The sequence below is a fragment of the Notamacropus eugenii genome, chromosome 3, assembly GCF_028372415.1.
Source record: "Notamacropus eugenii isolate mMacEug1 chromosome 3, mMacEug1.pri_v2, whole genome shotgun sequence".
NCBI classification, from domain to species: Eukaryota; Metazoa; Chordata; class Mammalia; order Diprotodontia; family Macropodidae; genus Notamacropus; species Notamacropus eugenii.
The window spans coordinates 176,639,974-176,663,399 of record NC_092874.1 but is presented as its reverse complement, the minus strand read 5'-3'; the positions used below and the strand labels follow the sequence as shown (position 1 = coordinate 176,663,399).

Below are 23,426 nucleotides of genomic sequence, written 5' to 3'. Positions count from 1 at the left end.
GTGGGTTGCTTTGTACAGCCTGCTCCTGGAATTAGGTAGGAGATGGGCAAGGGGTTGCTGAGTGAGTTAGTAACTAGGGGTTAGCCTTCTATGCCTTTTAGCTCATCAGTTTTCTCTTTCTTAGTGTCCTAAACCATGGAAAAAACTGAAACTGCTATATCACTTGCACATAATGACTATTTCTGAAAGGTCTGAGAGGTCACAAGGATCAGAGAAAACAGTCCTCTGTCTTGTTGGTCATATAATCCAGAAGCTTCTACTGCATGAACTGTCAGACATGTATAACAGGATAATGGACCACAAACTGAAAGGGACCTCAGAGGCCCTCTAGGCCAACACTAACTTTTCCTTACAGGTGAGAAAACTGAAACCCAAAGGGATAAAGAGACCTGCCCAGGGTCACACAGACGGTAAGTGGCCAAGCCAGTTTTTAACCCAGGACCTCTGACTTCCAATCCAACACCTATCCGCTGGGCCAGTCTGCCTTGTGCTGGCTAACTGTGCTGACCTGCTTGTTATACTCTCGTTTAATAAAGATTTCTTTGTTATAAGGGATGGCTGTCTGGTTAGGGTAGGAGTGACAGATACATTCAGAAATGAAAATGAAGTAAAAATGATGGATGATAATGAAATTATTTTTAAAAATAATAGTATTAAGAATGCTAAATCTCAAAATAAACTGCAATTGGTAAGGAATTCTAGCCATCAAAAACTTTTTGTTTTGCTTTTTTTAAATCTATAATGGCTAAAATGGAAAAAAAATCAAAGAAAGGATAAGCTCTATGTTTTGGGTGGGTGCTACAATGATAAGAGCAAGAACGCAGACTCTTGAACACGGTGGCAGTGGTGGGGGTGTGAGCAGTAAGAGCAGCAGCAGCTAATATTTATACAGTGCTAACTATGTATCAGGTGCTTGCTAAGCATTTATAATCATCATGTCACGTGAGCCTCATAACAACCGGTAGAGATAAGTTTAAGCAGTACGTCCAAAATACTGGAGAACGATGAAATAAAATAAAAGGGCCTTTTCTGTCAAAATACCTAATAGTGGCTGACCAAACTATGTTATAGAATACCTAATTTTTTATCACTGGTATTCAATAAAATGGTCATTAATAAACTGATAAACACCTTAAATACTGTTTAAACTGTAAGACTCTTTTATGGGAATGATGAAAGTCTTTTTGACACAATATAAATGAATAAAAAGATACTAGAACATCCCTACAGAAGCTATATGGTAGTTCTCATGCAAATTTACCCATCAATATCCTTTTTTCCGTTATACTTTAAACTCCTTCCAGTATATAGGTTTTTACAACAATGTGAAAAAGCAGGAACTGTGAATGATAAGTGATAGTAATTGCCTCACCCCCATGGATAATCAACACTATATCTTTCTTTGAAACACTGTTTGCAGTTGATTCAGTGACATATACCTTTGACAGCTCAGTGAATTAAATGCAAGTTAATTTATTCATGACAGCAAGGATTTCTGCCTTTCAGCTAAGTGGGAAGGAGCTCTCCCTCCTTCCTTTCCTACTAAAGTAAACAGCAAAGTTGTCAAGATCTAAAGAGCTGTCATTCTCCATCAGAAGGAATGAGGTGACTCACCATGTAGGACGATAACACTAACATTCCTGCTGACTGTAAACCTGTCATCATTAGCAGCTGCTCAAAGACGCTACTGTGATCTAGCGCACTTGAAACCCAGTTGAGACAGACATTTTCTCATTATAAGTTGCTGTGTAAGATTCTGAAATGGAACTTACTGTCATATTTGATATAATAGGTAATACGTTGCTTTTAGAATATCGCAGGGCCAGATTTCACAATGCCTGTTTTGATTTTATTAGGCTAGATTTACTAAAAACTCTGACCGAATTGGCAACGCAAGAACTAGTGCAAGCTCTGCACAAAGTACCATCTCCGTTTTCTAGCATTTGGAACAGGATCCTTCTGCTTTGCCCCTGTTATGAAGGACACGCAGTACAGAATCCACTCGAGGAGGAATTCCCTAGGGAAAGGGAAATTCTCTGGATGCTCCTATCTGCAGATGACATTTTCCTGATAATCAATCCTGGCACTCTAGATTAGATCTAGAATCACTAAAAAAAGAGCCCAACCTAAACATCCCCACAGAAAAAACAAATGGATAAAGAATACCTACTTTCTAAACTACGATATGCCATTAGCACATAGAGCTAGTCCATTAGTGTGTGTGCGTATGTGTGCATGTATGTGTGTACGTACGTATGTACGTATCCTAGATAGACACTGCAGAAAGAGAACCAGGCTCAGCATTAAACAGAAGTGAGAGTGAAGCAAATTGTGTGGTGCTCTGAATGACCCCAAGCTTCTTCCTGAAATAAAAACCTATCGCTTTATTATGGACAGTTTCTGGTGATGGTGTACAACTTTAAACCATGGAATGCTAAATCGCTGAGAAATTAAAATGAGGTTGTCACCCAAAAAGCAAGGAAAAACACCAAATGAATATTAATGGACTGCAGCACAACACCAACAATTTACAACATGGACAAAGCATTGTATAAGTTAGTATTAAAGAGAGAAATGGCCGGGTCACGTATAAAGAGAGAGGGATGACACTGTGGAGGGTCATATGGATATCCAAGCAATATCAAGAGATTCTGAAGCCCCCTCAAGTTAGGGTGACGCCCTGTGTAAGATTAAGGGGAGGGTATGGGTAAGAGTTAGACAAAGTGAAAAGGCACAGGAGGGTCTATGATCTATGATGACACGAGGGAATATCCAAATCACTGAGAACACAGACCCACTAAAAATAACCTTATCTGTGTATCTATTCGATTTATTCTACATGTATAGAATTTGGGATTATGTTTGGGGACCAAAAAAGGAAGAGATTTTCCTGGTTGCCCAGATAATTAATCACCTTCTAACATCTAATAGATTTACTTTGATTTTCTACCACTATGAACTGACTACATGTGATAAAGGCTCTACGATTACTGATGATTTTCTTTTTAGTGGAGGAGAAAAAAGATAATTTTAGAGGAGAAAAATCCCAATTTCCCTTTTCTGTGCCATATGAGATTCATAAGAATGAGTTGCAGACAGACTTTCCCTAAAACTTCCTTGAAAGTGAGTGGATAGAAAAATTAAGTATTTGAAATGATGTAATGCTAATATTTGAGAAATAAAAGAGCAGAAGGAAAAATCAAATAATCCTTCATTGAATAGAATGGACATGTTACATGTCCATCAAAAAACAACCCCCCAAAAGCCCTTAAATTTTTTATGGATACTATCTATCTTGTATTGTCTAGTACAGTGTCATTATCCCATCAGTGATTTTAACAAGAAGTCACGGTTCAGAAGATGGCCCTGAACATATTCACACCTGGAGTGCTGGTCAATTGCTGGCAATAAGTGGGATGTTCAAGATGAGGATAATGCAACGTGCTAGTTTTTAAAATATAGACCAAGCATCAAAAGGGGATAATGAACTTGTATTAGAGAAGGATTTAGCTCTAAGCAAGAAATTCTTGATTCTTAACATTGTTAACATGTTCTCTCTCTGGATTTTTATAGACTAGAACGGGTACTTTTTTACTTTCTGTGCAGGAAGCCACCTCACCAAGGGAAAGAAGAGTGCGTACATGAGATCAGAAGTTCCTTAATGTTTTTTGTGCCATGGCCTCTTTGGCAGTATGATGAAGCCTAATGGGCCCCTCTTCAGAATAATGCTGGAAGTGGATCAAATAAAATGCACAAGATTACAAAGGAACTCACACTGAAATTATTCAATATTTTAAAAAGGTTCACATATCCCAAGTTAAAAAATTCCTAGACTAGCTATAGATAGATTCTCCTTCTCTTTTTAACTTGTCTTCAATGTATACAGTGTGCCAAGGGTGAAGATGAAAAAGTGTTTGCACAGTATGAACTGGGAGGAAATATGGATTCCAGAGGAAGTAAGCCAGTAAGAGCTAAACTATTTTAGGGCACTGAGAATTTTTTAAAAACCATCAAGTTGCAAAGCATTTGTTTAACATACAGTTGTCTGGAGCAAAGTACAATCTCTATCACCTATGTATTCTTACATCCACTGAAACATTTGGCTAAGGGTTCTCAAATTCATATTTCAGGAAACTGAAAGTAAACTAGTAAGTTTACCTGCAAATAAATGGAGATAAGAAGGAAATATCTACCATCCCAAGAAACAATCACCACTCCCCACCTCCCTCCATCAGCCCCAGAGAAATGTAGACCCATTGTCCTAAAAAAAGAACACTTCCAGGGAGCAAGGGCTGTGTCTGTCCATGTGCTCATTCCTGTATCTTAACTACAGATATCAATACAGTTAGGTCCAGATTTGTGTGAATAAAGAATTCCCTGAGGTAGGGGCATTATTCTAATTTGCACTGCATATTTCCAATGGGCTGGAACCAATTACCATATTTCATATAATTATACCTTTGAAAAGTATGAATTCAAATACAAATGACCACTTCAGGGGATTCATTATTTGGACTAATCAGGGAATTGTATTAAAGAATGTTCTTCATATATATGAAAAGGCTTTTTCCTTTACATCCACCAAAGCCCACATATGTTCCCTTTAAAGTTACAGTATCCTAGTCTGCTTTTCAAATGAACCAATCAGATACTTGCTATTGAACAATTAAAAAAATTTTTCAAATCTATACGTATAGAAATATATTCCTGTCCAAAATGTAATTGGATATAATAAAACTCATATAAATCTACATTCACACATAGCATATGTTGCTTCTGGACAATAATTTCACTTCCTTTAGTTTTCTGTTTTGCTTTTTTAATTGCTTATTCCTGGGTCAATAAGACAGAGCAAATTAAGCATTACTCAAAGCCAGGTTTCCCAGAGTAGAAAACACTTACTTTGCTTTCAGGGTCTCCTCCTGGAAATTCCATTGTGGGTCTTCCACAAGTTGCAGTTCCCTCAATACCCTTCCTGGCTTGTAGGCTGCATTAATCACCATGCTAAGAACCTGTGGCAGGAGAGGGGGAGAGAGGAAAACACAAAGCAAAACAGTCATTAAGGTGAACTTAAATGAGGCAATGAGGCTCATTTGTACACCCGCACATCCTTGACACTTAAAATAATAACTGTTTCACCTAAGTTAAGTGAAACATCTTGGTTAAGTGTGATGAAATCACCTGGAAAGACAACACTAAACAGTTTCATCATCAATTGAATACAACAGGGGATGACCTCCATCCCAATGGCTAACCAGCTACTCATTACAGAAAGGCAATGTACTTTTTCTTAATTCTTCCAGGATAAATGAATTGAAACCGCTTCTATCTAAAACAAAACAAAACAAAACAAACATATTCCTCTCTCCAACAGGATGTTGTTCTAATCATTTGCTTAAGAACTAAAATACAGATGGAATAAATAAAAAGGAAACAGTCTACTTATTTTATCATTTTCTGGGTTGACAGAACCATTTATGCCTAACCTCTGAATTGGTATAGTCAGGTAACAATCCGCTGCAGTTTCCGTGGAACTGTCCCAACTTATGAGAATCTAACCCTTGGCAAACTTCCCCAGAAACATATCTATTTAGGAGGCTTTGTCTCCGGATCTAATTCTCATATAACTTTGCCCTGACTTGTCACTTCTACTCAATGGCCAAGAAAATAGATACCTGATAGTTAATCTTTTCAAAAAGCTATACTGATAATCTTTTGTTTTTATGCCACAGTCATCTTGTGTGGTATACCACCTCAAACTGAATGTTCCCTTGAAACAAAGACAAACAATGAAACACAAATGAGACAAAACCGCCTCGTCTGGAAGAGTTGGCAATGTTTCCATCTGTCCCACATGTTACCTACCAAGGGGAGGGGAGTGTGTTTCATAATCCATCGTCTGGGACAAGAATTGGTCATTGCAACTCATCTAAGTTATAATGTTGTAATAACTGTTTATGTGATTTTCTGGGTTCTACTTATTTTAACTTGTACCACATTTCATACAAATCTTCCCATGTTTCTCTCAACTCTTCATATCCATCATTACGTACTGTATAATAATATTCTATTACAATTTGTTCAATTGTTCCTCAATTCACGGGTATCCACTTTTTTCAGGGTACTTTTTTTTGCTTCCACAAAAAGTGCTGCTAGGAATATTTTGATATATATGGGACCTTAAATGCTCATGTTTTTCCTAATGCAACTTACTGATCTGAAGACACTTTTCCCTTCCAAGTCCAGCCGATATAAACCTGAATGCCGTCCAAATCAGACTAGAGATTTCATGTTGGGGGTACAGTTACCTATATTCAGATCAATACTGCACTGTTCAAGGGCTGAGCATTCAAATGCATGCTCCCTCAGCTGAACTGAGGCCCATATTCACTTCGAGCTAGGAAACCTGAATGCTCTGGCATAGTCACTTTTTTAATAAACAAATTATTACCATCTATTCCTATTTACTGAATTCATGGCATGGAGGTATTTCTAGTTAGAGATACTGCCCAAGGAATTTGAAGGGACAATCAGTAAGGAAACAAATATGTAGGTAGGAAGGGGAGGTGTTAGGGATAGAGTTCCACCCCATCCCCCAAAGGAAAGAAGGATACTAAAATATTGTTAATGCAGAGAATAGAAGAAAGGCTACATATCTTCACAGATAATCAAAATAATTTTGAAAATCGGATGTTTAATTTGTTATACACTTAAAAAGAAAAGCAAGTTCTATATAATGGAGATTTAGTTTCCTGTACAATCTTCTACATATACAGAAATGCTCATTTTATTTGGTAAGTACAATTTTTTAAAAAATCAGGAAGTATGTAGAAGACAGGTGACATAAGTGTTCAAACAGGGCAGAAATTTTGCACAACAAAATAAATTCTAAAAAAGTGAAAAAAATATCTTATGTAACAGACGCACTGGCACTATTATCAAAGCAATATGTATTGATGCAATGCCACACAGTTAGGGCAGGCATCATAAACCAATAAAAGATGAATGCTCAGCCCCTAAGGAAGCCACATTCCCCCAAACACAGATAACCCTCAAACACTGGCTGTACCCTCAGAATGAAGTCTCTTTTCAAATGCAAACAAATTTGATTGATTTCAGAAGACAAATCACTTTTTTTTTTTTTTTTTGCCTACACAATTAAAATCAATTCTAACACCATTCATTCATACCATAAAAGCTACATGGCAGGCATACCTCTCTTCCCTCAGGTTAGTACTTTCCTGATGTTCTGAGGGTCTAAAATTTCTCTCCATCAACATGTTGCAGTAGGTATGCTAAAAGGCCACAAGAATGAATTACAAATAGTTCTGGTGCGATTGTGTGTATGTGTGTTTTTATTAGAATCAGCATTTGATTTTTATTGTTGGCTGTCACTACAGTTTATGGGAACTGAGCTTTAAAATAAATCTAATTAGAGCTGGCTGAAATAATGTACAAAGTGTTTACCAACAGACAATAAAATTTCAGCTGATTCTGTTCATTCTTTTCCGCTGAGAAAACCCCAAGAGCTACATTGCAGTAAGCTGAAATGCATTTTGCTCTTGTGGAAAAAAAAAAAAGACCCATCTAGCTAAATTTAATACAGGAGTAGGCAGCAATTACATTGTACAGAAACGTCAAATGCTGTGCCTTAAAAATGAGGGTGTAACATATCATTCATCTCCAAATTCTCTCAGCCTTTTCACAACGAACTGAAACCACTCCCTAAAGGGGCTTGAAGGACTTTTTGGCCATTCCCATGAAACAGCTTGGGAGGCTACAATAGCCCAAGAGCTTATCTGAATTTGCCATGCATATTCCAAGAGTTTCCAGTGTATATGTTAAGGGCACCAAGTGATAACAAAGGGGTAGTGACCCCAGTGGATAGTGCCTCTGGCAGCAGAGCATAAGAGGGGAAGGGTCACATATGTGGAATCAACAGAGCTTCTAATCCCAATTTGCTGGTATGAAGGTGGCAAACAGAGCATTAAAATAAAAAGGAGCCTTATGTTTCTTATAATACAGAGTCCTACGGGGTTTGCCGAGAATCACCATGGAATCATCCTCAAACGTTTATTGGATGCCTGCTGCCACAGCTAAAATGTATTCCTGTTACTTCCAAACAAATCGATGCAACCATTATCAACACCTAAATCATTTACTCAATAAGTATTTAATGAAGAACTAAAATGTATACAGCACTACAGAAAACTCAAAGAAACATGAGATTATCTCTGCCTACAAGAAGTTTACAAATGAGTTTGGAAAATAAGACACAAGGGTTATTTTTTTTTTAGTAAATACACAAGATTAATTACTCGTGGTACCATATGGGGAGTATAATAATGTGATACTCTGCCTAATACAATAACATAAATGGAATTAGACTATGAAGTAGCTCAACTGTAACTTTATGTACCCTTTTGCAAAGCTACTCTCATCAGTACTTGGTCCCTATGCCAAGTACGTGCTGTGATTTAATTTTTAGCCTTGAAAAATGGTTTCAGTGCAGAAATTAATGGCTGTTTTATGGAAGTTAATGAAAAGAATGGTTTTAGTCAGAAATGTATCAGACTAGTGTGTAAAGTTTTGTACAAGGAAGCAAATTAGAAGAAAGGCTAGAGAACAAAGATACTCAGTGCATAGTTCCAATGCAACCTGTTTAACCAGCTATTAAAACTCTGGAAAAAAAAGAGAATATGACATTGATTCTGATGGTAAATATTTTTAAGCAAATGTGCTGTTGTTCAGTCGTGTCAAATTCCTCATGATCCCATTTGGGGTTTTCTTGGCAAAGATACTGAAGTGGTTTGCCATTGCCTTCTCCAGTTCATTTTTTACAGATAAAGAACTGAGGCAAACAGGGTTAAGTGACTTGTCCAAGATCATGGAGAAATATCTGTGGCTACATGTGAACTCTGTGAAGTCAGGAAATGGCTTCAGGAGCTACCATCCAGATGCCCCTTTCTCATACAAAAAAACCCAAAACAAACAAAAAAAACCAAACGCACTGCATGTGCAGCAGCAGAACATAAGAGAAGATTCAAAATACAGATCAATTAATTTCTCTTTTCAAGAAAGTCTATATAATAAATACCATACAATGTATTCAAAGCTATTCTAAGTCCTTAGGAAGTGGTCACTACCATAAGGAGACTAGCGTTGGGAAATCATCTCAAGTCAGACTTCCATTGGTTTCCTGGCCAAGCAAACGGACATGGCAGGCAACAAAAGCCAATAGGGTTTAGAGATGAGCAGCCAGTAACAAGCAGCCCACAAAACTCCAGAGTGCAAGGGGAACCAGATTAAAATGTACCTGGGATATGTTTAACAAGACAAAAAATAGAATACAACATAAATAATGTTAATCTGTGGTTTCCTAAGTCACTATATAGCCCACAGCCATCCATTTCTTTCTCATGTCTATTCTCATCTGACACCACTGGTTTAGAATATAAGCTTCTTTGTAGAACAATTAAGATGGCAAGTAGTATCACTTCATGAACTGGGGGTAGTGGGGGAAGTATACATACAAAGCTTACCGTCAGATCCAACTAAATCAGATCATCCTAAGAAAATTTATAGATGGAATTAGAAAGAGTGCAACAAAGAGACAAAAAATATACAGATTGGTCAATGTTTCTATAACAATCCAATTCAGGTCAACATTAATTACGCTGGAAGCACCGTTTTACTTTGGCTCCACAGAACTCAAGGAAATAGAAATGCTATGAACACGAAGTAAAGAAAAGCAGACACATACAACCAAGCACCAAATCCAAGCCACAGGGAACACCACAACTGTAAAAGCATCAACGGACTGGTTTTTAAAATATCTAAACAGAGAAGGATAAGAAAAGGATGCAGAAGTCACAAATGGCATTTTTTAAAAAAATAAGACAACTTTGAAGATAATTTTAACAAACACAAATGTCTACTTTCTTAATTTTATGAAATCTTTATGAGAGTTGTCTACATACTTCTAACTATCCCTGAAGAAAACATGAGAAAGAAATAGACAAGCTTTGGCAGACAATTTTCTAGAGCAGACACGTTTTCACAGGGACACACAAAAAAGGAAGAGGCAGAAAATACATGGTGCTTTTGGTAGATATAATGTTGAACAAAGACTTAGGAAGACCTGAGATTAAATACTGCTTACTATTTATATAAGCTCTGGTAGAGTCCTTTAATCTATCTACCTCAGTTTCCCCAAAAATAAAACTCAGATAAACAACAGCACCTCCCTCACAAGGTTGTTGTGAGGACCAAATGAGATAACATGTTATATTAACATATTTTATGCAAATCTTAAAGTGCTACATAAAGGCTAATTATTGCTACTTTTTATTACCAAGAAACAACTACATACTGGAGATGTAATGCAAAATACAAATGCATCCTTAAAGGCTCTCTTCTAAAAGCGTGTCTCCCATGCACATGTAAGGAATCTTACAAGATTCCTTAATACATGTAATCTCAGAGAACTTTTGTTCAACTAACTTCTGGTAATCAATTATTAACTAAGGCATGACAAACATGGAAATCTACATTCCCCAAAGGTACTTACCACCAAGATAAAGAATATCCTACACACAGTGTACATAAGTGAGAGATTCCCTATACATCCAGGTTTCATAGAGGTCTATGGAACACCATGGGGTCTACTGATAGATTTCAGGGTATCCATGAACTTGGATGGGAAGGGGGGAAACTTACATCTTTTTATTAGCATTTTCTTCAATTATTAATTTTAAAGGGGATTTTTTTCCCCAAGGAGTCTGGAGGTTTTATCAGATTGTCCAAGTGGTCAGACAGAGAAAAAAAAAAAAAAGATTAAGAATTCTGGCAGAGAGGGTAGGCCCTCCGGGATCCTGTTTGAAGATGGCATAAAGTTGATTGTATTATGCCCAAAACACTACAGGACTACAAAATATTAAAAGCAAACCTCTTTGGTGGTGATAAAGATGAACAAACTGGGTATATACCAACTGAATAATGACAGTAAACTGTGGCACAGAAATATAAGGGAACATCATTAAAGATAAGGAATGACAAATATGAAAAATCAGAGAAAGAGGACGATTCGTAGGAGGAGACGCAGGGTGAACTAAGCAGAAGCTAGAGAACAGCATGACGATGACAGAAGTTTAAAGGAAAGTATCACTAAAAGGAAGGTGAACTGAGAGGTGAATCATGGACCCAGAGAACAGATAACGAAACATATCTCATTCCTAATGTGAAGATGTAGGAGTCTACTAGAACAGGATATTTTTACAAATTATCAGAGGTAATCACTGTATTACATATTTTTCTCAATTTTTTTCTGTTACAGTGGAGATTCAATATGGAGAGGAAGAGAATTTTTCTCAAGAAATGTCTGTGATATAAAAAAAAGAATAACAATAAAACTTGATAAAAATACCATAGGGTGTCCTCACCGAGGTTCCTACCTACACAAAAGAAACCTACCTACCTACTAACCTACACAATAAAAACCAAGTCAATGAAGGGGGCTTTATTACCTAAATTGCAGCCCATGGAGGGAGCCTGTTAGTGTATGTATTCTCCCCGATCAGATCACATTTGGGTTACTGTGTTCAGGTTAGGTACTGTACCACGTATCAGCAAGGATATTAATAAATTGGGGCACATCCAGAAGAGGACAAACTATGAGGGTAAAAGATCTCTAATTCATCATACAATATGACTAACATGGAAAGAACTAAAGATATTTATCCAGAAGAAAAGAAAACTTAAGGACATGACAGCTATCTTCTGGTATGAGAAGAGCTGTCACATCAAAACAAGCTTAGACTTTTTCAGCTTGTCCCCAGAGGGCAGAACTAGGAAAAATGGGTAGAAATGGCAAATTAAGATTTGATGTGAAGAAAAAACTTCCCAACAATTAGATCTATTAAAAAATAAAATGGGCTGCCTCAGGGGGAATTGCCCTCACTGGAGATCTTGAAGAAAAGGGAGAATTACTACTTGTTGAGTGTGTCATAGAGGGAATTCTTGTTCAGGTGTGGGTGCTTCTGAGATCCATTTTAATTCTGATATTCTGTACTACTCAACAGTCATGGTGGAGAAGCAATGAGATGGACCCAGCATGCAGTAAGAAGAGAATGGTCTGAACTGATTTGGGGAAATTACACACACAGCATTTCCATCGATCTTAAGATGATTCCTATTATACAAAAGCAACTTTAATATATGTTACCCAGTGGTCACCGAGTGATGATGCTATATGGCTATGAATCATGGAAAACTGTCATCTGTGAAGCCACAAAAAGCGATCGAATGGGAAATGGAGAGATGTATGATTGGTATAAGTGGTGGAGCAATAGTTACCCTTCCATAAAGGAAGTAATATAAATGGGGAAAGTGAATCGCTATTTACATACATTTAAAACTGATCTACTCATTCCACTTAGAACCTCCCGGCATGCTATCATTTTTATATTTATTTTTAAAATATTATATTTATTTGCTGTAATATTTTCTGGTTTGAACTCAGTTTTGTCTAATACTAGTGCCCTTCCCATTTCACATGACTTGGCAAGAGCATGGAAAATGTTAGACCAGCCTTTCACCTGAAATCAACTTAGACTGTTCTGGATTAAATATTGGTGTGTGTGGTTTTTTTTTAAGCAGCTTATTACTGGGTTTTGATTTACACTAGTCTGTAACTTTCACAGAAAGTAGAAATATAAAAGCTGCAAAAAGAAGAAAAAGCATTTATTAAACACCTACTATGTGCCAGAAAGGCAAACACAGTTCCTAGCCTGAAGAAATCAAAATCAAATGGGAAGAGACAATATGCAAGTAACTCAGCTAGGAAAGGAACTAGCATTAAAATGGACAGGAGATGGCTCCTTATAGAAGATGGGATTTTTGCTAAGACTTGAAGAAAGTTAGGAGGCCGAGATGAGGGAGAAGCATCCCAGGCATCGGGGACAGCTATTAAAAATGCAGGATCCTGGAGATGGAATGTCTTGTTTGAGGAACAGCAAAGAGGCTGGTGTCATGGGAATGCAGCTTGGAGCAAGGTATAAGACTGGAAAAACAAGCAGGGCACAAGGTTAAGAAAAGCTTTAAAAGCCAAATGGGAGATTTTTACATTTGATCCTGGAGGTAATAAGGAGCCAGTGGAGTTTACTGTAGAGGGGCAAGGGGATGGTGGTGATGACAGTGATAGGGTCATAGACGTGCACTTTGAGGAGATCACTATGAGAACTGAGTGAAAGAATGGAAGTGGAGAAAGACTGGAGGCAGGGCAACCAACCAGAAGGCTATTTTTGCAAGAGTCAAGTATAAGGCCTGGACAAGGGTGGGGGGCAGGGTCACTGAAGCGAAGCAGAGAGCATACAAAAGATGTTGTAAAGGTAGCACTGACAGAACTGGGAAACAGATTAGATATGGGGAATCAGAGTTAAGGAGGACACCTAGGTTGTAAACCTGAGTGCCTGGGCTCACCACCTAGGTAAGGAAGAAAGAGATATAAGGAAAAAGAGATCACATCTGTGTTACTTGCACACAAAGAAAGATGAAAATTATATCATCAAGGAAGTGTATAGTTGGAAAATAAGGTGGATGTATCAGATAAACAGATGAATAGTCTCAGTGCCGCATGTGTACGATGCACATTTACTAAATAATTTAATGTTACAATTAGTAAATAGTCTCCAGTTATTTTCGTGGAAGAGAATACATTCTTTGTTATTCTTATTATTTCTATTATTAACTCAAATATAACAAAATTGCCCTAAAGGAAGTTCCCCTGTTTCTATGAATAACTTTAACTTGGACTTCACCTTCATCAAAGACAGCAGTTTCCCTAGAAAGTATTCTACCTTATTTGGGTTTCTTCCCCCACCTCCTACCTGTTTCTCCGACACCCCTCTAAAGATTTAGTGACTTAACCAGTACAGTGTTCTATTTTCACATTTTGTCAGCAATGATTTTACCTTAGTTGTTTAATTACTTATCTTTTGAGCTGGGAAGCTTGTTTGTTGATCAGTGACTTCCTTGTGGTAGTTAAGCTTTTTATGTAAATTTTTCAGTCTCAATGCTTTCCACCTACGCACCCCCAACATTACAGAGCTGCTGAATTTGTTGGGTAGTTAAGTCTGTGCTTGTAGCCCATGTTTCTTAAATTTTGTAAATTCTGCACTCCAATTTTTTCAGCCTTCCTTTGTCCTCTATGAAACAATCACTGTGATGGAAAGTAAGTTATTTTTGTCCTTTTGGGTGACTGAAGTATTTTTCTTAACTCTTGTAACACTGAAGTGTAGTTAAAGAGAGAGAGAGAGAGTGTGAGAGAGTGTGTGTGTGTGTGTGTGTGTGTGTGTGTGTGTGTGTGTGTGTGTGTGTGTGTGTGTGTGTGTTAAATCGTGGATTCCTCCTTATTGGGGTCCTGTGCATTCTATTTAGTTCTGAGAAATTTTCTTGGATGATTTCTTGAAAGAACAGTATCCACAGCCTTCCCTCTTTCCCCAGTTCTCTATGACATCAGCAATCCGATTATTATCACGATCTCACTTCTCAGTATTTTGCTTCAGCCAGTGGACATAGATAAAATTTGAATAATTCAATGATTTTTGAGCCCACATTTTCTATCTGTTGTTCATTATGTACAATTCAGTTTTCTACTTTAATAAGTCTATTAGCTGCCTGTATGGATTGTGAGAATTTTCTATTACACAATTCATACTAATAACAATAAAATAACTCACATTTACACAGCACTTTGCATATATTATATCTCATTTGAAAAGAGAGAAAAAGACAGATGGACAGAATTACCCAGGGTCACCAAGCTAGTAAGTAAGTATCTTTGGCAGGGTTTGTACTTAGTTTTTCCTGAATCCAAATCCAGCACTCTCTGCACTACAGCTCCTTAGACGCCTTCCCACTTTTTCCTTATTTATTCCTTTTCTTAACTTTCAATTACACTTAATTGATGATGAAAAAAAATTCCTTCCAGATCTGATCTTGTTTTTCATTTGGTTCTATTTGTTTTTTTAAGGATAGCAAACAGCTGTTTGATTTCACTGAAGCATCCCTCTGCATGTGGCCTCCGGATATCTTGTGTTGTTTCTAATTCATTTCCACTGCTCTCAGGGCTTCAGGTGATTTGTTTGCTCAGAAGCAGGGCATCCTAACCTCATGTCCATGAACTTGTTTTTAAAAAATTTTCTTTTGATGACTACTTTACCATATAATTGGCTTTTTTTGCATTCCTATGTATTTTATTTTACACACTTCACAATACATTATTCTGTGAAAGGGGTCCATGACACACAGAATGTTAAGAAACTCTGATCTATTATATTTTTACCTGCAAGAGAACTTTGATCATTTAAAAAAAAATAGTTGAATGCAGATGAACGCTTCAGTTGTTTCTCTCTTTTTTTGGTGTGTCTATTTGTTTTAGAGTTTTGCTTTGTTTTGTTTTTTAAGTATTCCAGTCTCTCTCCACCAACAGAAATAGCAATGGTGGTATCCATTAATGTGCGAGAAAGCTAGATCCTTTTAGTTTTAAAAATTCCCAAAGTTCAGTTTAGACTACATCATCTATCTGTAAGATACATATATCAGACACTTCATTACCATCCTGATGAATATGATTTATGTATTATCTACTTATTTGAATCTAGTTTACATATGTTATATGGGAATGTGATTTGGTTCAAAAGGCCTTAACCACAATAAATTCACAAGTTAATTGATTTTAAAATATAATGAATAAATTAATAAGGTGAATTCATATCTTGTAGACCTATCACTTACTATATAGTAAATTATTTGTCTTTAGATTATATATGTGCATGACTACATATCCTCATAACTGAGTCTAAATGTATTTTTCATAGATACTCTAATAGAAAATGGGTAGCATTTTTGTATCTACAATAAGGTACTTGGAATATATGCTTACTTAAATTCATCTTATTCCACCCTCCCCCTACCCTCATATGTAAAATACAGCAAACAATAGGTAAACCCTTTGAAATATTTATTATAAATATTAATTCAAATGGTTTGGTATGATTTAGCCACTAAGTGTGTTATACCGAGGTCTATACTCAATCCTTTCTAGGTGGTTCATATATCAATTACAAATGATCTTTCCTTTTAGATGAATATATTAAAACACAGCACTTCTTTATTTTGGAGAAAGTAATTTCAATCCAAGTAGCATCATCATTCCCTTTTAAGTTCCTCTGCCCTGACCGCATCCACATTTTGAACCATCAGTGTCCCTCTCCGACTCCATCACATTCCCTTGGCTTCTCCAACTTGTCTCTCACAGTATGATCATGGCCACCCCATGCCTTTCTTTTCTAGTAATCCAATACCCTAGGCCAGTGGTCTCTGGCTGCCATAGGCCTTTCACAGAATCCCTGAAACAGGATGAAAGACACTCTCTCCCCACAATGACCCCCCCAACATACACAGAAAAAGAGGATACAAAATTTTGCCTAGAAGCATTAATTCTCAATGTATTTACTAAAAGTCACTGGACTTTCTTATTTTGAGACCTATTTTTCTAACTCATTAATTATATCAAACATATTCCTGTTGTCCCTAGCAATGGAGCTGTTGGTTTTTCCTAGAAAAAAAAATACCCCAAAGAGAAGCATAATGATCAAGTATTGAATATGGAGTCAGAAAGACATGAGTACAGCTCCCACGTACCCATGGGCAAATCACTTAACTCCTCTCAGCCTCAGTTTCCTTATCTGTAAAATGGGGACACTACCTGCTACAGCTACCTCTGCAAGGTGATTTACAAACTCCATGTGACACATTTACATTATTACTATCAGCGTCGTCATCAAATGGGATCCTTTAGGATTAGCTCCATCTTTTTCACTCATAATCGCTCTCCTGTGTTTTAACAAGGAACCAAACTTAGTCCTGAACTTTATCATGCCACTTTTATATTTAACTGTAATACCTAAAAATGACTGTCCTCTAGAAAGTACTTTGAAAGGTGCATTATGAATGTAGGTTTTGCCCATTATGAAACAAATTAAAAACTCTAAATGCAACATGACTACCTCAAGATTGTCCCCCTGCCTATGCCCACCTTCCCTAAACATTATGCAAATTGAACTAAATTTTAATTTTCTTGCTAATTAATACATTAACTTACTGGATTTCTAACAAATTATATGGGAACTCTTGCTTAAACATTACCAGAAATAATTTAGGAATTTTGATAACCAATTAATTTTTTTCAAATATATCTTACTATGGAGGAATTTTTCTGCCATTAAAGATCAAGAAAACAAAAATATTTCTAACTTCAACTCATTCTATCAATAGGCATTTATTAAGCACCTACTATGTTCCAGGTACCGTGTTACATGTTAAAAAAAATACATTTAAAAAATCATTTCTCTTAACAAAAATGATTTTTACAAGCTAACTCTAGTTTACCTAGCAGAGTAATAAATCAAGGTTTCTGGGTCTTGAAATCCTTTGCCTTCAAGTAAATTTAAAGAGGTTCAACTAGTTAAATGTTTTGTTTTTTTAAAAAATCAACTGATCCATTGAGGGTTCTCCCTACAGCAATGTCTGGAAGAAAACTGTTACTAGTGAGCCAGCCTTTAGTCACCTCTGTGTAGATTTCTGTCAGGGTCCTTTCTGTTCCTCGGTCAGCTAAGGCTTCCTAATTATGGCAACTGAACATTGCCTAGAAACCAAGCATAACAAAAGCTTTCTTCTCTTCCCATTCCTACCAAGATCTACCAGATTTCATTTGGTTTGGACATTCTGTTTTGTCAAAAAAGGAACACAAGTATGACTTCCCAGAAGCTCTCCCACCCTGTCCTGGTTTAATTAGGAAGTGAGTGGCATTTTGATGAGTGTGTGTTTATGGAAGCTCCATTGGGTAGCATCATAAAATGCTTCAGAAACCCAGCAAGTTCATTGGACAGAGCTCCAAAGGTGTAGTTTGTATTTTGGTAACTTTGTTCAAATTGAGTACTGAGGTTCTCCAAAAGGTTTCCTTTGAAAATACATCATTTAAGAAGGCATTTGAACAAAACTACCTCTATTTTGAAAAGCTGTTCTATTTCTTTCCACCCCCCACCAGGATCCTATTATCATATTAGCAACGTCCTGTTCCAATGACATTATCTTTTAATCTCATTCATATCCATATGAGCACAGGGGGAAAATGACAAAGCTTGAAAAAAATGTTTCTCCAGGGCAAAAAACAGAATAAAACGTATCACTGGAATAAACAATTCCTGATGAAGTCAAGGAGTATGAGGTATAAGGAAAGACCAGAAAACTAAGTGACAAAGTAAGAGATCAATTTGACTGCAAAGAGTGACTCTGTCCCTTGCACTGTGAAAATCCAGGGAACAGTGATATCAGTATCTAATGCAATGGGCAGGCTCGCTATTAACTTCTCATGAATATTAAATCACTCTTAGAATTTACATATTTGGGGATGTTTCTCTTTGTGGAGTGGCAGTTTGAAACCCTTTTTATTTGATTTTTGAGAATGGTTATTAGATGAATTTTGGAACTCATCTTTGCTAGCCAAAATCCTACCCATCCTTCAAGGACCATGTGGTAAGCCACCTACTTATGAAGACCTGTCCTGATCCCAGCAATCTGAAATGCTCTTTTATTACTGTGATCCTTCATGGTCTTTGTACCTGGTACAAATGAATCCATTCAATTAACAAGCATTTATTACATGCCTACTAGGGATGCACAAACAAAAAGAAATATCCTTGCTAGTTTGAGATGCCCGCCACGTATCCATTTGGAAATGTCTAATAGGTCATTGGAGATGTGGGGTCAGGAGAGAGACAAGGGTGGAATATATAGATCTATTGAGTCATCTGCACAGAGGTGGGTGCTTATGATTAAAACCAAGAGAATACAGAGAAATAGGAGCAGGAGAAAACCCTGGGAAACACTGAGAGTAGGGGAGAGTATGATACGGATGATGACCTAGCAAAGGAATCTGAAGAGGAGTGGTAAGGCAGGCAGTCTCAAAAACTCAGAGAGAAGTAAGCAGAAAAGGCTGGTCAATAGTAACAAATACCACCGACAGGATGAGAAGGATGAAGATGGGGCCGTTAAAGAGATCTTTGGTAAACTTAGAGACAACAGTTTCAGTTAAGGGATGAGGTGAGAAAAGGGTTGAGGGATAACAAAGTAGAAGCAGTGAGTGTAGGCAGTTTTTTCAGGAGTTTGGTTTAGAAAGGGACAAGAGTTATGGGAGTAAAGTAAGTGAAGGCTGAGGGACAAGAAAAATTTGAGAATGCTTGAAGACAAGAGAGAAGGCACCAGTGGAAAGGGACAGGCTGACGATTCAACAGACATAGAGAAAGCAGATAATCACAGCTCTAATCTCCTGGATAAAATGGATGGAAGTTCAACGAGATAAAAGCTCACATGAGGAGGAGCTGGCCTTGGCAAGGAAAAGGTCCTCTTCTTTTTAAAAGGCTAGAGGAAATACAGAGAGTGAGAAATCATGCCAAGGGCCTCTGACATGAAGAAGTGTAAGGAATTCTATTGAATGGGCTCAGTCTTCTCACTGAAGTAGGAAGCATGGACCTCAGCTGAAAGGACGGGAGTAGGCAGAATTGTAGGAGGCTTGAGAAGAGGTTTAGATGTTTCTGCAGCAAGGAAGGGAATCAATTAAAGAGGAGCAAAAGGACTGCCTTGCTGCACCAAAGGTCTAGTAGAGATTAGACAACATAGATGTGAAGTGCACAAGGTCAGCCTGACTGCGTGAGCAGCCCACGAATAGGAACTGAGGAAGTAGATGATCGGAATGACCCAAGGCTCAGGTTTGGTAAGGGATGAGTGCGACAAGAAGTCAGAGGATTCAAGAATAGGTGACAATATGGAATTGAATTGGTTAATTAAAAGGCTGTGATTTGGAAAGGGTGAAGGTGCAGTTAGAGCAGCGGTGATGATCTGTGAAAGGCGGAGGAAAATGATGAATAGGTTTCAGCATGGTGAGGTATAAAGGGTAAGAGAATGATAAGAAATGGTGAGCAGGGAGAGAAGGTCAGTTTTTGATCAAAGAAGAGGAACATTTGTAGCTAAATGGGGAGACTTATGGTGAGAACATTCATGAGGAACTGAGAAACTAGGGCACCTTAAAGAATATTAACTAAAGAGGATATGGTCCTCTAGTATAAGAGCAGTAGTTGATACTGAAGCTATTGAATAGAAAAGGAAAATGAGTTGGGGGACCATAGTCTATATGTAAAGGGTGAAAAATTCCAGCAGAGTAAATTTTAAAAGAGAAGTTGTTCAGAATGTTTACAAAGAGACAGTCTGGAAATGGCAATGGAAAAGAAGGAACACTTTGGACTCTTTCTCTGGGCCCAGTGGATTGAATTGAAGGGTACAAGTGAAGGGGTGTGTGTGTGTGTGTGTGTATGTGTATATATATACACATACACACACACACACACACACACACACACCTGTCCAGTGCTAAAGAAAACAACCAAGCCTGTAGCATCATTTACAAAAAGTCAGGTGCTCTAAGGGCAAATAGATCAAAGAGTATAAAAGGAAGAGGTCCAGAATAACAGGATGTTTGTTCATCATGGACTTCCAGAAGGCCTAGTGAGAAGAGATGAAGTGTAACATGGGAAGGGTAGAGTTAGGGAGAACAGGGGTGAAAGATTACAAGGTAAGAGATGGAAGGAGGTGACTCCTATATTGGCAGTGATTAAGTAACACCTGGATAAGGAGAGTAATAGGTGGTAGGACTTCACTAGTTATGTATCAAATCAAGATTTGCATCAAAAAATTGCAAGGCTTCTAAATTAACAGGCTCTATACATTCATGTATAAACTGCACCAATTATTTAAGATTTGTCCTTTTCCCTCTTGCATTCTTTGTTATCAAAACTTGCTAATTCTTCTCTAAAACCATTACGAGGGAAAACCAGTAAAAAACAAAACAAAACAAAACCCAGGGCTTCACAGGATGTAGAAAGGCTCCCAGCTTACAAATCAAAAAACAAAAAAAAGGTATAATGAAGATAGGGAAAACAATCTGGATCAAATATCCTACTGACCCAGAAGTTAAGAACAAGAAGTAAATAGATACAGTCAATTATTCAAGGAGGAAGATCTACTGCTGCTCATTAAACCATTTTGGGGGCAGGAATGTGGATTCTTGGGTATAGAAAATAACAGCACTGACAAAGAAGTCCCGAACCTGAAGAACAACTAAACTAGGGGGTTAAGCAGGCACTCCATTCAATGTGGAATTCTAGGGCATGGAGACCAAATAGAGCTTCAATGCAGTGTAACAAGTAGAGATTTCATTGGAGCCTCCAGCTCAAACCTATTTCACATGTCAGTGAAGCAAAGAAGGGTAGCAACAGGCCCAGAATCTTCAGTGACAGCATGTCTGGCCCCTCTCTTTCCACTTCACATGGTGTGGATGGGCAATATTTCAGTCCTCTGCTGTGTTGTTGGAAATCATAATCCACTTGACTGGCTTCTATCTGTCATCCTTATTGGAACCATCTCAAATCCAGAGATAATTACTAGAGGGCAACGTTTTGCAGACTTGCTAATATTCTATTATCCCAAGAAAGCTGGAGAGAAGAACTGTGATGATGGATTGTGATCTCTAACAAATCCTAAGAGTCAGGTTGGTAATGGGCTGAAAGGTTGCTCAATAAAAGCTGTACTTAGGAAGCAGGCATTTTTATTCTATTATGTACAGTTGTAATGCCAGGACCTACTACAGATAAGATATCACTGAAACCCTGACTTCTAATGTGTCCCACAACCCAGATGATTTATTTTAGCACAGCTTGCCTTCCAAAATTGCCACTTAGAGTTGTAAATAAATCAGTTACTCAACAAACGTTTATTAAGTGTGTACTGTGTGCCAAGTACTGTGTTAAGTGCTGGGTGATCAAATACCAAGAACTAATCCCTTTGTTTAAGGAGTTTACATTCTCACAAGTGAGCCAATAAGTAAACATATAAAAATATACAGATTAAAATAAAGAGAACAAATACAGAGCGGTTAAATACAATTTAGTTTGGGAGAGAGGACATAGAAAAGGGTAATAAATCAGAAAAGGCTACAAGTAGAAGATAATGCTTGATGTGCATCTTAAAGGAAGAGGTAAGAAGGCAGTGTATTCCAAGCATGGTGGACAGCCAGGACAAAGGCAAGGAGGCTAAAGAGAAAGTCCAGTTAGGTAAATCCCAGCATGTGGGAGGGACCTTATTCAAGGAGGCTGGGAAATTAGTTGGGATCGGGTTACAAAGAGCTTAAAAAGATGAATGTTAGAATTTCTCTTTTATCCTGGAGCCAACAGAGAATCACTGAAGTTTACTGAGTGAGTAGAGGGAAGGGTCATGTTCAGACCTAGGCTTTAATAGAAAGATACAGGTGGGATATAGGGCCAATACTAATGGAGATACTGAAGAGAAAGGAGGAGGGTGGAATGACTCAGTATAGGGTAACGGTGCTGACTCACAGTGCTCACACCTCAAATTTCTCGTTTTATGACCTATTAACCCTCCCCTGCTCTCCAACACACACACACACACACACACAGCTGCAGCATCCAGCTGAGCTCCCAGTCTCCTTCTATGCCCCCTTGCATGAGTGTGGGCAGCATGCCTGCCTTCAGAACCATTCTAATGGCTATTAGCGTCTCCTTGCCATTGCAATGATTTCACTTGTTTATGCAGTATTACATTCTGCAGCACCTGGCCCCAGCTCTAGCTTGAATGATTGTGTTCTCATTCTGTGTGTGCATGTGTATGTCTCTTTGCCTCTCTCTCTGTCTCTCTTCATTTATTTTGCCCCATCTCTCAAATAATCATGAAGGTTCAACTGGTTATATCTATAATTTTGCATTTCTTGACCAGATAGTAATAGGGATAAACAAACCTCTTCTTTTCTCATTCCTTCGATCTTCTGGGACTGACTGAGACCTGTTGAAATCTTGATGGTACTGCTTCTCTCTTCCCTGGCTACCCTTTCTTTCATATTCTGTACTCTGGGGCCACAGTGAGGGAACCCTAACATTCTCTGTCCCCCATTGCTCCTTCTAGATTCACCTACGTTTCCCCAAAACACTCCCACGTCTCCTTCGTTCTCCAAAAGCACTGACTTGGTCCCAGCCTACGACTAACCAACATCTAACGTCTTCGTTCCTTTCCACCTAAACCTTCTAAGATCAGGGCCTCTGCTTCCTGTCCTCTCAATCTTATGGAAACAATGCAATCTGGCTTCCAACCTCATCTTTCCAATGAAACTGCTCTCTCCAAAGTTCCCAGTGAGCCCTTTAATCACTCAATCTAATGGTCTTCTCAATCTTGATCCTTGCTGACCTCTCAGCAGTATTTAATACTTTTGATTCCCTCCCCTTCCTAGGTAGTGTCTCCCC

The 23,426-nt window shown here is 37.8% G+C and overlaps 1 protein-coding gene across 4 annotated transcripts in view; it reads right to left on the bottom strand.

Moving 5' to 3' along the window:
* The window catches only part of SFMBT2 (Scm like with four mbt domains 2), a 295,043-nt gene that overhangs the window by 21,459 nt on the left and 250,158 nt on the right, over window positions 1-23,426 (bottom strand). For all 4 annotated transcript variants that reach the window (XM_072653415.1, XM_072653416.1, XM_072653418.1 and 1 more), the window contains one exon: window positions 4,903-5,012. In XM_072653415.1, the coding sequence (XP_072509516.1) occupies window positions 4,903-5,012 (110 nt within the window). The remainder of the gene's footprint in view (window positions 1-4,902; window positions 5,013-23,426) is intronic.